Here is a 16999-nt window from a genome sequence, read left to right as displayed (position 1 = left end):
ACATGTGAAAGATTTCAATAAGCAACACTTCTGTTATAGTTGTATAACTAACAAAACTGAGATGTTCTTGCATTATCGTACAAAATTTAGTTTAGAGGTTTGTGTTTCGTGTTGTGCGTCAAGGATGTGTAATCCTTTATGAATGACCCGAACCAAACTAATAGTTTTAGTTTTCGGTTCAAGTTTGGTTATAAAATCAGTTTAGTTTGAAAGTTTTTTTTTTTTTTGTAGAAAATGGTTATTAGCCTGTTTAGTAATGGGTTAGTTTGATTTTTTAATTAAAAAATAATGTGCAAATAATGTGGATCTTAATCAAAATTCTAAACCAAATTCACTAAACTAATCAAAATTAAACTGAACTCAATTAAAATCATACAATACTAAAAGGGAGATAATCTCCAATTCTAGCATGTCCACGTCAGCATAAATAATCCCCCAATCAAAACATTTCGTTTTCGGGGTAGGTTTCAAATTTTTTCTGAATTGACTTATGTGTGTGGGTTTCTTTTGATTTGGGATTGGACTTTTAGATCATCTAATAATTAGACCTAGATCTACTAAGCGGAGCTGAAGTCGCGTGTCTCTTCTCGCCTCCTCTGCCACTTCGGCTTCTCCCCGTAAACCATTTAGACTGAGTTTTAATCGATACATCCATACTCTTTCTCTCCTCCCTTTTCCTTCAATTCAATTAATCATCCTTTAAACACAATTACATCTCCATGATCACTCACGCTTCAGCTTCTCCTCTGTTGCTATATACAAGCTGTATTATTATTTTTTTTTTGGTTCTGTCTCTGTATATTCCTTGCTCACCAGTCACCACTTCCATGGTGATACCATTGCTATGAAGCCGAGAATGGAAAATTGAGGTAGGTTGTACATATATTTATAATTATTTGATACTATGAAATATTTCAAGTTTGAAGAAAAGATATTTCATTTCATTTTCAAATTTCAGATCTTGAAAAGCTATGGTGGACAACCTAATTGGCAGATGCGTGAAAACTTTCACGAAACTGGGGTCGATAAAAAGAAATTGTATCGTCAACTTGACCAATATTAACTAACCCTCTTTCTCTCATGGCTTTGATCCCTCCCCTATCTGTCCTCGATCCACTTCCCTCATGGGGACATAGACGCACACTGCAACACTGGTCCGTGGTCTCAACTTCACCGGCCTCCGTCTCCATGGACGGATCAAAGGAAACGTCAACAAGCTCTATGCTCAACTCGAGAAATCTTCTCCGATAAAAGTTGAATCTGGAAATTCCAACACGAAGAAGAGATCTGATTACGACTCCCCCCATGCGGCTCCTGTTGTCGTGAAAAGGTACATTGACGGAGGAAGACCGGATCGGGGATGTTCAGGTATAAAGGATCTAAATTTCTGATTAGAATATGTCTAATGCTTATAGTTCAGCTTCAATATATTTTAACTAATAAGATTGTGGTGGAAACATTCTTATTTCTACAGGGAACCTCTATCTCAAATCCACACCAGCTACTTTAACACCGGCGTTCCTGAAATCAAAGACTTGACTACCAGGTAAGAACTCATTATTGTTGTATTCAACAACTCTAATGTCTGATTATCTTATGCAAACATATGTACTCCATGCAGGTTGCTTAATTACTAAATCATCAGAGACGAGTGTTCATGGCGACACCAGATGACTTGGCTCTGCCTTTCTTTTCTCTTTGGTCTTTGGTAAGCGCCTCTTGAGAACAAGAAAAGTGCTGCTCTATTTCATATCTTTGATCAAATTTGTGACGAAATCTCAATTCATCGGACATGATTTTCTGTTCTTTCTACGACTTCCTTACAGGGTTTTACTTTACGTCTTCCTAGAACCGGTCCAAGCAGGCCTGCTACTACTGTCCATCAGATTGTTGTCCTTTGGAATGGTATATAAGCACGATAGTTTTGATGTAGTTGTATCCGTACCTGATATATTGACTCTGTTAGATGAGATTGTGAACATGGTTGAGTCTATATGTGATCATGCTTGAGGCAGTACTAAGTGCATCAATGTTTAGTTTTTATGTACATTTGTCTATAGTAATTCGCTTGGTCTGTGGTTAAGTCTAAACATGATAATGTTTGATACAATATGATGAGTGCTATGTGTATTAGTCAATAGTGATTTGCTTGGCACGAGGTTGAGCCTAATGTGAATGTATTTGATTCAGTGTGATGAGTAATGCATTGATAAGGATGTTGAAAGAGGTAGGGAGCTTATGCGGATTACAAGATGACATCTACTGCTTTAAGGGAACAGTTTTGCGGAAGATGGTAAAAGTCTCGGGAGCCTATGAACATGTGACTGAGACTACCATACAGCTCTTACGAAGCACCGTAAACCATCACGTTGAAGAGGCTGGATGAGGCCGAGGGAGACGAGAAAGAGTTGGCGCATCAAGAGTATTCTGATCCCAGTAACGGTGAGGCAGAGCGTGAGAATGGTATTTTGGTTTTGCAATTAAATCTTGGTGAAGCGAGTTATACGAACATTATGTTGTGTTTGTAATACAGGTAACAAGTTCTTCAAGAAGCAGGAGTATCACAATGCTATGATATATCACACTGAAGATATCAAAAGGAATCCAAAAGACCCGAGAGTAAGCCAAATCCAATCGTCATATGTCCTCTACTGCTGTGTACAAGTTTACAAAAAAAAGCTTCCTTATTTGATTGTTTGAATTAACAAGTTATTATCAACATTTTCTTCTGGGTTTTGATGACTATCCATTAGTAGAATACAATTTTGTTCAATAGAAATTTGCATTTTTATTTAGTCTACCAATGTTGAATTTTCTATAGTAATACATTTATCTTTGCTTTTGCTTGATCTTTTTCAATAGAAACAAACTGAGACACATTATTAGTTTATCAACAAAAAAATATAAAACTTCATATAGAAATTTATTTTGGTTATCGTTTTTGTAGCATGAATATAAAAATATTATAGTATGCATGCAAACAACACTCAGTGACATCGTAACACAAACAAATAAAGGTAACCAACTCTCACCAACACAGCTAAACCCTAACTTAATATATCTATTCCTCAACCAAAATAACACAATCAAACAGACACAATAGGAAAATTAAGAATCCTGTTCCAGAGTTACACAAAGGCGGAAAGATCACCGCCTACTTCAGTTACGTTGTCTTCCATTTATCTTGCCAGTGACTGGCAATTTCAAATTTCCAACAAAAACAATTTAGTTTCCAAAATTGGGGCTATGCTCATTATTTGCAAATAAATACCACAACAAATCATGTAAACTACTAGGTCTACTAAACAAATACAGAACACCAACAAAAAAAAAATATTAGCAAGGTTCCTCAATGGCCACCGCGAAACAAAACTTCACAAACACGGCAACACACACACACTAAATAGAGCACTTCACAAACATAGCAACACATGCAACAACTACGTCAACGACGTCCAGCGGGGCTCTGCCCCTAGTGACCTGAATAATTAATCATATGTACCAAAAAACTAACTGAAACCAAAAAAAATTGGTTAAATTTGATAGAATTTTCATAAATTGAAGTAACCGTAACCGAAGAACGAATACAAAATTTCATACGAACCGAAAAAAATAAAAATAAACAGAATTAGCCAAACAAAACTAACGGTTCGAACCAAACCCGAGACTCGCTTTGCCTTAACAACGTCACATGCAGGGCCGGCCCTGCGCCAAGCCCAATGAAACATTCGCCTTGGGCCCCCAAAATTTTTGAAAATTTTTATATGTAAATAGGCCTCCAATTTGTAAAAAAAAAATTTTTAGGCCCCCAAAATTTTTGAAAATTTTTATATGTAAATAGGCCTCCAATTTGTAAAAAAAAAATTTTTAGGCCCCCAAAATTTTTGAAAATTTTTATATGTAAATAGGCCTCCAATTTGTAAAAAAAAAATTTTTAGGCCCCCAAAATTTTTGAAAATTTTTATATGTAAATAGGCCTCCAATTTGTAAAAAAAAAATTTTTAGGCCCCCAAAATTTTTGAAAATTTTTATATGTAAATAGGCCTCCAATTTGTAAAAAAAAAATTTTTAGGCCCCCAAAATTTTTGAAAATTTTTATATGTAAATAGGCCTCCAATTTGTAAAAAAAAAATTTTTAGGCCCCCAAAATTTTTGAAAATTTTTATATGTAAATAGGCCTCCAATTTGTAAAAAAAAAATTTTTAGGCCCCCAAAATTTTAAACTTTTTACTAAATCGTCTTGGGCCTCAAAATTCTCAGGGCCGGCCCTGGTCACATGCATTAACATTTAACAAAATAGTGCTATATGTAGTGGGAAAGAAGAATCAAGAAGAAACCTTTTAAAAGTATTGTGCTTGTAATTATGAGGCTCGTAAGGACAATTAGGTATTGGGCTTTAAGGCAATCTCCTCTATCTCGGCCCAATATACTGAAGAACAAGAAAAAAGAGAGAGAGAGAGAGAACCCGACTTGGGGATTAAGTCAGTTCTTCTTCTTCTAATCAGTAGCCATCACCGTGATCTGGGATTGTTAGTCGCGTATCTCTCAGCTCAGAGATTCTTTTCTTCCCATACAAGTTTCGAATCCTACCGCGATGGATCTCAATCTCGATGCGCCGCACTCTATGGGAACGACCATCATCGGCGTCACTTACAACGGAGGCGTCGTCCTCGGAGCCGACTCACGTACCAGCACCGGTCAGATTTCTCTTCTTTTGCTTCGTTAGGTTTGTCCTTAAGCTCATGTTAGAGATCTGTTAAGCTCTAGGGTTTAATTTAGCTTCTTGATATGTTAAATTGGAATCGAATTTCTCGATAAAGTTGGTGTCTTTGGCTTTGTCTAATGCGTTCAATTTAGGGGTTTTAGGCTGAAACTTGGGAGCTGCTTTTGATTGTTCTGTTTGTTTGGGAGAAAAGCTGATGGAATTGGGATCTGTTATAATTACTCTCGCAGGCATGTACGTAGCGAATCGAGCTTCAGATAAGATCACACAACTCACTGACAATGTCTACGTCTGCCGTTCTGGATCGGTAATCTCTCCTTTGTGTCTCTTGGGGTTTTACTCTGCGGCTGCGTTTTGCTGCTTAACACGAAGCTCTTTCTTGTTCCTTTTTGTAGGCTGCTGATTCTCAGGTTGTTTCTGACTACGTCCGTTACTTCCTTCACCAGCATACGTGAGTGTTTAACTCTTTCCCATGGTTCGAGCAAGCTTCATGACTTAATATATTTGTTTCTTTACGGTTTGCAGAATTCAGCTGGGACAGCCTGCGACTGTAAAGGTTTCTGCCAACCTCATTAGGATGCTCGCTTACAATAACAAGGTACTAGTTTTGCATTAAAGCTTGCATTTTGTTTGGTTGTTTCACAAGAAGCTTAAACTTAGAGTAGTTGGAGATTGGAGAATGTGGATGTTGTTTTATTTTCTTGTAGAGAAAACATGCTGTACAGAACCACTGATACCTTTTGTTTGGAAGCGTGACCTTGAGAAACAACGTTTTTGTTGATATACGACTTAAGCTTGAAATTTGGGGGAAATAGAGATTGATAAGCTAGCTTGCTAGTGTACATGAATCTCCTCTTGTCCGGTGTTGTTGTAATAGCTGTTCAATAGTCTGAAAAATGATTATCTTTTAATGGAAGTGTTGAAAGTTCCTGTTCTTAATGCTACTGTGTATCATGAGCTCAACAAGAATGTATTCTGATATAATAATATCCTAAGATCTCAGATTTCTATGTTGTCTAGCAGAGATGCATCTCCAGTGCGTTATTGTATGACTTAAGCATTGTATGTATTTGTTGGGCAGAACATGCTGCAAACTGGCCTCATAGTTGGTGGCTGGGATAAGTATGAAGGCGGGAAGATCTACGGGATTCCACTTGGTGGAACTGTTGTGGAGCAACCGTTTGCTATTGGAGGTACAAAGTACAAACCATTTGTGTGTTTGACATAGCTGTATTCGATTTAGCTCTCTTTGTTATATGATACATATCTTTCCTGCTACTAAATAGTTGAGTTGTGTGTGTTTGTGTAGGCTCTGGCTCGAGTTACCTTTACGGGTTCTTTGATCAGGCCTGGAAAGAAAACATGACCAAAGAAGAAGCTGAGGTATGGCGGTTCAGATCATTTATCTCTGTTTATGCAAAAATCGCACAAACCCACATTTGTTGTAACTAATCCTTGCTATATTGTATTTTGCAGCAACTTGTTGTGAAGGCGGTTTCACTAGCCATCGCCCGTGATGGAGCCAGTGGAGGAGTCGTACGAACTGTCATTGTAAGATATCGCTCTGACCAGAACTCTCTGATGCTAAGACTAATATATAACCTCTCTAATGGAACTCAGTGAACAAAACTGCTTTTGATGTTTTTTTGAACAGATAAACTCAGAGGGAGTGACCAGAAACTTCTACCCTGGGGATAAGTTGCAGCTTTGGCATGAGGAGTTGGAGCCTCAGAACTCCTTGTTAGACATCCTCAACGCTGCTGGTCCTGAACCAATGGCCATGTGATGCAACAAACAATGGTCATTCTCTCTCTCTGTGAAACAAACGTTTTAGATGTTTCTTTACATTTACCGATGTCTTTAAACTCTATTTGAGGTTTTTCTGGTTTGACCCGATATGTTAAATGGATATCATGTTTGTTTATGGTTATGGTTTTAATTCCCTGTCCTGAAATTGAATAAGTAGAAACGTTGCCATCGTTCTTGTTACACAATTCACAACCAGGAAGTACATTGTCAATAAACAAAAACTTTAGTTATAATAAGTCGCACAACCTTCTACTTATGCATGGCCGAACAATGGACAAAGAGATCATTACTGGCATTGCCTGATAAGATACGGAAGAATAAGATATTCATCTTCTTCCGTATCTTATCAGGCAATGTGATAACTCTTGTGAAACTACTAGATCGACCGGCTTGCATGATCATGTAATCTGAAGAACTCTTAATGATTTGTAGTCCCATTTCTTTCTTTTACAAAGGGCTTCTTACAAAAGATTCTTTCCTCCCTTTTATACCCGGAGGATTACAAAAGGATAGAATCTTCCTACTGCTTATATAGACACTTGGTTTTGTTTTGAGATAGATCATCTCTTGTAGTCCACGAAAACAAAATCAACTTCTTGTGCATACTTTTTGGTTCAGCTTGCTTCGGTTCCGTCGATTAATGATCGACTTTCCTTTGTTTCTCTAGTTGTATCTGAGCTAGTTATCTTTTTAAAGCAGTAAACTATATGAGTCATGGACGTACAGTCATATACCGATTTTTAAATTTCCAAGGCATATGGTTAATTCATGCTATATTTCTTGCTGGATTATATGGAACTTGACATTCCTCTAGTTGCTCATATCATATGTATCCTGGAGATCAGGTTCATGAGATCACTACACATGTATTATTGGGTGGTTGCTTAAGATGATGGTAAGTCTCAAGGTTCATATGTCATGTGACCTTTCCGTTTTATCAGATCTCGGCTGCTTAACCTTTGACTTTGACCACCCCCTTAAACCATGTCTGTGTGGAAGAGAGAAATAGAGAGAGCATATCATATGTCTCTCTCTCTCGATTGATTTTGGGAGGATACCAAGATCATTCCTTTTTAATTTTGCCGTACTAATTGCATGTGATTTATCAATAATGACGTGTACCTGATTTAGAGAAAATGTTGCATGTTGTTACGTACAAGCTTCCTTGGGAGAGAAAGAGGATAATATCAAAATATTTCTTATTGATTAAAATGCTCATTTACATGTATATATAGTCAGTTATACAACTGATATTAAACCAACTAATCTAACCAAACCACTAAACCAATATACATAAACCAATAGGCCCCCTCAAAATGATCTTCCAAAGATATTGTGAAGACTCATCTTGGACATAAGATGATAAAATTGTTAAGGGAACAAAGGTTTGGTCATAATGCCAGCCACTTGATCTGCTGTGCGCACATGGAGACTCTTGAACAAAGTGACAATCATTCTCTATATGTTTGGTTCGCTCATGAAAAACCGGATTTGTGGCTATGTAAATCGCTGCTGTGCTGTCTGAGAAGAGAATAGGAGTCTGAGTTCGAGGAACCTTCAGATCATTCATCAGCTTGATGAGCCAAATCATCTCCTTAGAAGTACTATTCAAAGCCCGGTACTCTGCTTCAGCTGAGGAGCAAGAGACTGTATCCTGTTTCTTAGAGCGCCAAGAGATTAAGGAGTCACCAAGAAACATTGAAAGACCTGTAGTAGACCGTCTACTGTCTCAACAAGTTGACCAATCAGCATCAACAAATCCTTTTAAAGACAAGTCAGGAGATGCAGAGTAAAAGAGTCCTTGTCCCACAGTGCCTTTTATGTATTGTAAGACGCGATAAGCAGCCTTAGAGATGAATTGTTGTTGGTGCAGAAGAGAACTGACACAATTTGTTAACGGCAAATGTGATGTCAGGACATGTGATGGTCAAGTACATCAACCTACCAACAAGACTTCGGTACCGCTCAGGCTCATCAATCAGATCTCCATCCTTCAAAGCGAGATGCAAGTTTGGTACCATAGGCGTAGAAGTAGGTTTGCATCCCAACATGCCAGTAGAAGTTAACATCTCCAAAGCATATTTGTGTGGAATTAACGAGATGCCTTGACTTGTACGAGCAATTTCCAAACCCAAAAAATATTTAAGGACACCAAGATCTCGAAGTTTGAATTGTTGTGAAAGATCATGTATTAACTGCCTGGAGTGTGAAGCACTTGACCCAGCTACAATGATGTCATCAACATAAACCAACACAGAAAGGAAGTGACCATCAGCAAATGATTTCAAGAAGAGTGTATGGTCACTTGTGCCTGTTGTGAACCCCAAACGTGATAATGCAGCAGAGAATTTAAGAAACCATTGGCGGGTAGCTTGTTTTAAACCATAAATAGATTTCTTCAAGCGAAAGACATCAGTTTTAGCCAATGTGATACCTTTCCTCTCTACATATCCATCTGGTATCTTCATATAAATTTCTTCATCCAAGTCCCCATTCAAAAACGCATTCGAGATATCAAGTTGATGAAGAAACCAATTCCTTGATGCTGCAACTTTCAATAAGAAACGAACTTTCGTGAGCTTAGCCACGGGTGAGAAAGTTTCAGTATAATCCAAACCTTCCTTTTGAGTAAAACCATTAGCAACCACACGAACTTTATGTCTCTCAAGAGTGCCATCTGCATTATACATCAAAGAATACAACACCTTACACCCAACTGCTTTCTTCCCAGCCGGTAAGGTAGCTAACTCCCACGTTCCTGTTGATTCCATTGCTCCAAATTCTTTATAAGCCGCCTCACACCATTCTTTAGAGTCCTTTGCCTCAGAATAAGATTGAGGAATCGGGATTTTGGTCATGCTATTGACAAAAGATAAGTAGGAAGAAGACAATTTTGAATATGAAAGGAAAGATGAAATGGGATAAGTGATGTTTGAATCAAGATTGTAACAATGATAATCCTGCAAGTGAGCAGGTTGTTTGCGTGGGTGAGAAGAAATTTGTGATGGAAGATTAGAAGATGGAGAATTTTGTGATGGAACTGGTGATTGATCAGTACCTGAGGACAAAGGAGAAGACGGTGTGAAGAGTTTCAAGCTGTCATCTGATGGTTGAGTAGAGGCAAGCGGAAAGATATCTTCATGAAAGATGACATTTCTCGAAACTGAAATCTTGTGTGTCTCCAGATCCAAGAGCTTGTAACCTTTGACGCCAGAAGGATAACCCAAGAGAACACAAGCCTTTGATCTCGGTTGAAACTTGTTTCTACCCTTTGGTGAAGTTGAACCATAACACAAGCAACCAAATGTTCTCATCTGATCATAAGAAGGAACCTTACCAGTTAGTATCTCAAATGGAGTTTTGTTACCAATCACAGGAGATGGAGTTCGATTGATGACAAACACTACAGTTAAGATACTGTCTCCCCAATACACAAGAGGCAGTTGAGACTGAAACATGAAGGCTCTTGCAACGTTTAACAGGTGCTGGTGCTTACGTTCCACTACAGAATTCTATTCTGGTGTCTCAGGACAAGAGTGATACGAGATGATGCCTTTTTCTTGAAAGAAAGAAGATAATTTTAACTCAGGTGCGTAGTCTGACCTGACTGCCTTAATTCTCACGTTATACTGATTTTCAATTTGAGCAACAAACGCTGGAAACACCTTAATAACCTCATCCTTTGTTCTCATTAAATAAACCCAAGTAGCACGAGAATGATCATCCACAATAGTCAAAAAATACTTGTATCCATCCACTGTCTCAACCGAAAAAGGTCCCCAAACATCAATATGCAAAAGCTCAAAGTTTGAATTACATATGTTGTTTGGAGAAGGAAATGAAAGCTTCTTCTGCTTTGCCAAGTGACAAATATGGCAGTAGGAGTTTTCTTTATTCTTCTTCTTCATAGTTCCTAGATTATAAGCAATCAAGTCAAGCCTCGAGTAAGACGCATGACCCATTCTGTTGTGCCATGTACCAATGTCCACCACTGCATTCACTCTCACAGAAGCTTCTTTGATATCCAGCACATACATATTCCTAACTCTTCTACCCTGTCCAATCATCGAGCCCTTGGTACGATCCTGTATTTCACAAGTAGAGGGATCAAATATAACTCTGGAGCCAAGATCAGTCATTAACGAGCTTATGCTGATGAGATTCAAGCGAAACTCTGGGATAAACAGAACATTCCGAAGTAGAATGTGTTCATTTATTTGAATGTTACCAACGCTACTGATCTTGATCATAGAGCCATTAGGGAGATTCACAGAACTAGTAATGTTCATATCCAATATACAAAAAGTTCTTTATCATGGGAAACATGATGAGTAGCACCAGAGTCAAGAACCCATGTACCATTATTCATAATGTTCTGTGATACAGTAAGAATACTGATGAAGCAAAATGTAGATTGGGAGAAGTTGATACCAGGAATCTCATTAGTATTCTGAGAAGTAGATGCTTCACCCTGAGTTGAGACGTGTGTGTTCCGAAGTTGAGAACTGAACAAAGCGATGAACTACTGAATCTGGTCTTTAGAGAGATTACCAATTAATTTGTCAAGAGATGGAGACTTCACTTCAGGTTTAGTAGAGGTAGGAACCGCAGGAGTAACAGAAGGTGATTTCTGAAACTTCTCAGGTGTTTTGCCTCTTGGAGTATAACCTGGAGGAAAACCATGCTTCTTGTAACATCTCTCCGCAATGTGACCAACTTTGTTGCAGAACGAGAAAATAGGTTTGCCTTTGTGAGTTCCCGTTTGAACATAGCACACACTCGAAGGTAAAACTGAAGTCTCAGACACCTGAAAAGCAGCAGGTGAAATGGCAGTCGCAAAACTCTTCTGACTGTCATCTTGATCAAGGATGTTATAAACTTCAGTTAGAGAAGGCAGAGTCTTCTTCATTATGCGAATCACATCATATGATTCATTGATTCCTGCCAAAAACTTCACAATCTTAGCATGATCAGATTTTAGATGGAGCCGAGTTGCTTTCCCACACGTACAGGATCATCAGCTTCTTCACAACTCTCCAAACTGCTCCATAGAGTCTTTAGCTTGGTGAAGTAATCAGAGAGGGAAAGAGAGCCCTGACGCAGATCATGTATCTCCTGCGTGAGGTTGTAAGTTCGTGGCAAGTTCGTCATATGAAATCTCCTGTGAAGATCACGCCAAACATTAGTAGCATCATTCAAGCGCAAGATACTACGATAGATCTGAGTTGATACCGAGTTAAGAATCCATGACTTAACAAGGCTGTTACAACGAGACCAAACACGAAAGTTTAGATCGGATTCAAGAGGACGTAATATCGATCCATCTACAAAACCGATTTTATTCTTCGCATCCAAAGCAATCTTCATCGCAGCTTCCCAATCATCAAAGTTAGATCCATCAAGTTTGATAGAGATCAGAAGCAAACCAGGATGATCGGAAGTATGCATGAAGAACGGAGGGTGGATCGAATCAGCATGTTCAACACCAACAAGCGCTACGCCAGAGGATCCGGACCAGAGATCGCCGGAGAAGCGATCGGAGCTCCGCGAGTTGAAATACGGTTCGATCGACGCGGAATATTCTTCACTGACACCATCGGAGCTTGATTATAGACGGAATACGAGCTCGAGCATGCAAAATCACAAGATAATCGAGCTCAATGTCAGCTCTGATACCATGTTACATACAAGCTTCCTTGGGAGAGAAGAAGGAGGATAATATCTAAATATCTCTTATTGATTAAAATGCTCATTTACATGTGTATATAGTCAGCTATACAATTGATATTAAACCAACTAATCTAACCAAACCACTAAACCGATATACATAAACCAATACATGTGATGCTGTGAGCCTGTGACTATGTTATTATGCTCACTAATGAAGATACTTATTATAGCATTAGTTTGGATTGTAAAAGCTTAGGTTACTACCGTACCTTTCTTAGTCTAAATAGAACCAGAGTCTCCACTTGATAATTAAAAAGTACAATGCCAAAGGTACTATATCTGATCATCTTCAGACTAATATAATTGATGTTAGTTATTCTATTAGTTTATATTAAGCCTCTGATTACTTGGCATAACTGCAACATCAATACACATGTGTAGTTCCCGGTTAGAACAGTGGATGCATAGATAGAAACATATATATTGAATAACCCTGGGACTAAAACTGCCATATGAATAGCATAGTGGCGAGTGTAACCTAAGCGGATGTAGAACTTGTTGGATACCCTAGTTATACGCTTTAGCCTCTAAGACCATGCTTACCGTAGCTCCAACACTTCTTACACTACCCATGTGATACATTCTCTCATGTTCATTTGTACTGTGTTATCCTAATAGGATAACTAATAGAGATCTTTTATGATATATCACAAATAATAGAGATCTTTTCATGTTTTAAATCTTTTCATTAGTGAGCATAATAAGTATCTATATACTAATGCTATAATAAGTATGCAAATTCCATTATTCAAAAATCTCACATTCTTTTTCTCTTTGAAGTTGCTTAGTACACAAGTATCCCCAAAGTGAAAAAGTGGGAACGTGGGGGAAGAAGAATAATAATGGTTCAAATCAAAACACACACAAAAAAAAACTATCTACACATTGGACTGAGAGGTTGATGAGATGGAGTCTTAGGGCAATCCGAAGGATGACGATAACTTATCACTTCCTCAGTCGTCGTCGCATTGAACCTGCACTCCTGTGTGGGCAGGTACGGATCAGTCTTGTTGTCCTCCATTATCTTCAAAATGCTCTCGAACACAGCAACTTCACAAGGAATCTTCAGCACACCAGCTTGTTGAAACCCAAACTCTTCTTCTGCCTCACGCAACAGCGCCTGGAAAGCTTTGTGGCTAAGGTACTCCGTTGGTATCTTGTATCTCTTCTCCTCCTTCCCCACCGAGACAGCTAGGTAACCTTTAGGAACAGCTGTTACATCTGTGAAGGAGAGTGTTCTCTTCAGAAACTTAATGCTCTTACTTCCACTTCCACTTCCAGTTTTGTTGATGTTGTTCACGTCTTCCTCGTTGTTAATCTTGTTGTTGTTGGCTTGTTTTGATGCCTGAGCAACTTTTCGCCATTTCTTGAGTATTTGTTGAAGCTTTACGATCTCTCTAATTTTGTTTGACTTCTTGGATTCCATTGCAGAAACAGAAGAAGAGATGACTATGTTCTTTGTGTTGTGTAAATATGGAGACATTGTGGATTGTGGAGGTTAGGGAGATATGTATAGAAATGTTGATGTACATTTGGGAATTTTTTTTAATTATTAAACATATTAGTTTTCAGGTTATTATTACTTCTAGTTTGACCTTCTCATATCGCTATTAATGCCATGTTTGTTTTTTTTTCGATATTTTGATAACACCAGAAAATGAAAGTTGAAAAAGATTTAAATCGAAATTTACTCGTTCTAGCATTTTATCTTCACAAAATTAGTATAAAATTAAATACTGAACCATGATACAATATTTTCTCCAATAAACTTAAGGAAAAAAACAATATTTTTGCCAACAACACAATAAATAATAGTAAACGTGCATTTTCCATTGATATACAGAAACATCATAAATGATGTCGAACTTAGGTTTGAATATATAAGTGTAAAACATGTTTTTAACAGCTTTATATTATCAGTATTAACTACTCCTCCCTCCGTTTTAAAAAATGCATATTTTACACTATTCACACATACGAAGAAACACATTAAAACTTGATTGTAAATGCATTTTGTGAATAACAATTTTCCACAATTTTTAGCCAATAGAAATCCAATAAACATCATTAACTTTTTGAAATTTACAATTTTTCATTAAATAATACATTGAAAATGTAAAAAATATATTTTTTTGAAACAATTTTTTTTCTAGAATGTGGATCTTTATGAAACGGATGAAGTATTAACTATGGACTTTTTGGGTGAAGTATTAACTATGGACTTGAAGTCTAATAACTTAAATTATTAATTCGTTTTTCAAATGTTTTGAGGTTTGTCACACAAACAACTAGGTATTTTGCCCGCACCTGCGGGCTAAATATATATATTATCAATCCAAAAACCATTAGAATAAATATTTTCAAGCTTTTAAAATAATTAAATATTAAAAATTTTATATACAATATTTTTTATTTTAATAATATATCTGTTATTATGTAAAATAAACTTGAAAACATTCATATATACATAAAACTATATACATGGATTTATACTTATTTTAAAAATATTATGATGTATAATATTTTTGGATAACGTAATATAAAATCTTTTTAGATAATGATGATTATCGAACTAACGAAATTCATTTTTAATTTATGGGTAATTATATATTGACAATTTTTAAAACAATTATCACAATAAGTGATTTTGATAGTCTTAAATAATTTAAATTGATGACTCATTAATCAAAATCATAAAAACATGACAAATAAACAAAATACCTACAATCATGGAGAGCATGGCAAATAAGCAAATTTACTTCTCAAATAATAAAATTTATAAATATATATTATCAATCTAAAAACCATTAGAATAAATATTTTCATGATTTTAAACTAATTAAATATTAAAAATTTATATACGATAAAAAAATTTATTTTAATAAAATATCTTTTACTATGTAAAATAAATTTTAAAACATTAATATATACATAAAACTATATACATGGATTTATATTTATTTTTAAAATATTATGATGTATAATATTTTTGGATAACGTAATATAAAACTTTTTAGATAATGATGATTATCAAACTAATGAAATTCGTTTTTAATTAATGGGAAATTATATATTAACAATTTTTAAATTATCACAATAAGTGATTTTGATTGTCTTAAAATTTTAAATTGATGACTAATTAATCAAAATCATAAAAACATGACAAATAAAAAAAATACCTAAAATCATGGAGAGCATGACAAATAAGCAAATTTACTTCTCAAATAATAGTATAGATAATGAAGTTAGTTTTTCTAATATACTCGCTACAACAGTTAATTGTTTTGTAGATATTTTATAACCAACATTCATATTGGAACCTTTTTTTATCAACAAATGGCGATTCTTTTTAAGAATGAACAAAAATGTAATGGAAAGCAATACTGGTAGAGTGGCAGTGTTTTGGAATGAGTATTTATTTCCTAATATTATTACCGCATGACTCATACGTATTGTCTATAATAGTACTCCATTTATTTTTATAGGATGTTTAAATTTTGTTATTTCATTTATATTCGAAGTTTTAAAAAGAATTATGGTGACAGAGAGCAGAAATAACTTCGAACGTAAGAAACTGAAATGGTGATGTTGTGGCGACAGAGAGAAGAAAAAAGAAACATGAAACATGGAGGAAGGCTTCAGTTTCCAAAGCAAACGGCTTCACACTTATCAACGGTTCTCGGGATTAGAGCATCTGCATCGCTAAAGTCTTTTTTTTCTGATTTAAAAATAAAAAAAATAAAAAATGCACTAATCGCGGGCCGTCACGTGTCGGCAGGGTCCGAAAACAGTGCAAAAAACACACATCATACGTTTTTTATTGTGCACACTTTATATACGGTTTATTCCAAAATCGTGGACCTCTCCTTTAGAGACGCGCGTCTCTGCGATGAAGATGCTCTTTGGATCTCTTCATCGCTCTTTTCCTTTTCCAGAAATAAAATAATATAATTAGATATACTTTGCAGTCCTGATTAGTAGGCTTGAGACGGATCGGATATCCGGGCTATTTTAAGGTATCCGGATCCGGATCCTTATCCGGCGGATCCATAATTTTACTATCTTTATCCGGATTCGGGGTTCTCGGATATCCGGGTGTCGGATATCCTTCAAAAAATTGTAATATCCGGCGGATATCCGGATTTTGATTTGGATCTTTAAAATAAATAAATAAAATAATATTAATGTATATAAAATATTAACAATAATTTAAAAATAAAAAAATATATTATGTTTTTAATTATTCCTAAGTATAATATTACAAAATTTACATATACCATCATAAAAATGAAAATATATTACATAAAATTAGTTTTTATATATAGATATTACTATTTTTGAAATAGTTATTAAAAAAACTTACGGATCCGGATATCCGGACTAGAACAAGATATCCGGATCCGGCTTTGACGGATCCAACATTTTACTATCCGGATATCCGGATTTTCGGATCGGATCCGGATCGAATCTCGGATCGAATCCGGATCTCGGATAAAAGTGTCAGGCCTACTGATTAGAAGCTTTATATCAAAAATGACAAACGAAAAGAGTTTACTTCTACCAACGCATCCTACAAGAAGTCCCATTCGAAATTTCGAACATAGAGGACTTCTATTTTTACGTCACTGTTCGTGCGGCTTCAGGTTTAACTGCACCTCCTCATTTGAACTTTTTACTTTTCTCATTTCGTAGAGTTATTTATTTATCCAGATCTGATCGTTTTATAACCTTGCATGT

General features: G+C 36.2%; 3 protein-coding genes and 1 long non-coding RNA gene across 5 annotated transcripts; 2 read left to right on the top strand and 2 right to left on the bottom strand.

Annotated features, from left to right (window-relative positions):
* The first annotated feature begins 530 nt into the window (after positions 1-530).
* On the top strand, positions 531-2777 carry LOC106333294. 2 transcript variants are annotated; one of them, XR_001268333.1, is made up of 7 exons: positions 531-869; positions 959-1368; positions 1475-1546; positions 1622-1708; positions 1827-1905; positions 2191-2463; positions 2534-2777. It is a non-coding gene; the product is annotated as an uncharacterized LOC106333294 (long non-coding RNA). The 2 variants fall into 2 exon arrangements; XR_001268332.1 differs by having other exon boundaries at positions 2191-2442; positions 2534-2776.
* Positions 2778-4439: 1662 nt separating this feature from the next.
* LOC106331456 (proteasome subunit beta type-6) lies at positions 4440-6702 on the top strand. Its single transcript, XM_013769815.1, has 8 exons — positions 4440-4697; positions 4954-5030; positions 5119-5174; positions 5249-5321; positions 5805-5916; positions 6033-6106; positions 6200-6274; positions 6378-6702. The coding sequence occupies exons 1-8, from the start codon at positions 4595-4597 to the stop codon at positions 6507-6509; spliced, it is 702 nt and encodes a 233-aa protein (XP_013625269.1). The 5' UTR covers positions 4440-4594; the 3' UTR covers positions 6510-6702.
* Positions 6703-11054: 4352 nt separating this feature from the next.
* Positions 11055-11980, bottom strand: LOC106331138. The gene is made up of 2 exons (XM_013769470.1): positions 11539-11980; positions 11055-11473 (listed from the first exon to the last, which is right to left on the bottom strand). The coding sequence occupies exons 1-2, from the start codon at positions 11978-11980 to the stop codon at positions 11055-11057; spliced, it is 861 nt and encodes a 286-aa protein (XP_013624924.1).
* Positions 11981-13136: 1156 nt separating this feature from the next.
* On the bottom strand, positions 13137-13688 carry LOC106334383. The gene has a single exon (XM_013772672.1). The coding sequence runs from the start codon at positions 13686-13688 to the stop codon at positions 13137-13139; it is 552 nt and encodes a 183-aa protein (XP_013628126.1).
* Positions 13689-16999: the final 3311 nt, after the last annotated feature.

The sequence above is a fragment of the Brassica oleracea genome, chromosome C3, assembly GCF_000695525.1.
Source record: "Brassica oleracea var. oleracea cultivar TO1000 chromosome C3, BOL, whole genome shotgun sequence".
NCBI lineage: Eukaryota > Viridiplantae > Streptophyta > Magnoliopsida > Brassicales > Brassicaceae > Brassica > Brassica oleracea.
This window is presented reverse-complemented; position numbering and strand designations above follow the sequence as displayed.

Excerpts from the sequence above, each read along its gene's own strand:
- LOC106331138 (XM_013769470.1), bottom strand. The coding sequence starts at position 11,980 with ATGCATACTTCCGATCATCCTGGTTTGCTTCTGATCTCTATCAAACTT. Across the intron at positions 11,474-11,538 it reads AGAAGCTGATGATCCTGTAC|GAATCAATGAATCATATGAT; the intron begins GTGTGGGAAAGC and ends AGTTTTTGGCAG.
- LOC106334383 (XM_013772672.1), bottom strand. The coding sequence starts at position 13,688 with ATGGAATCCAAGAAGTCAAACAAAATTAGAGAGATCGTAAAGCTTCAA.
- LOC106331456 (XM_013769815.1), top strand. The coding sequence starts at position 4,595 with ATGGATCTCAATCTCGATGCGCCGCACTCTATGGGAACGACCATCATC. Across the intron at positions 5,175-5,248 it reads TACTTCCTTCACCAGCATAC|AATTCAGCTGGGACAGCCTG; the intron begins GTGAGTGTTTAA and ends TACGGTTTGCAG. Across the intron at positions 5,322-5,804 it reads TGCTCGCTTACAATAACAAG|AACATGCTGCAAACTGGCCT; the intron begins GTACTAGTTTTG and ends TTTGTTGGGCAG.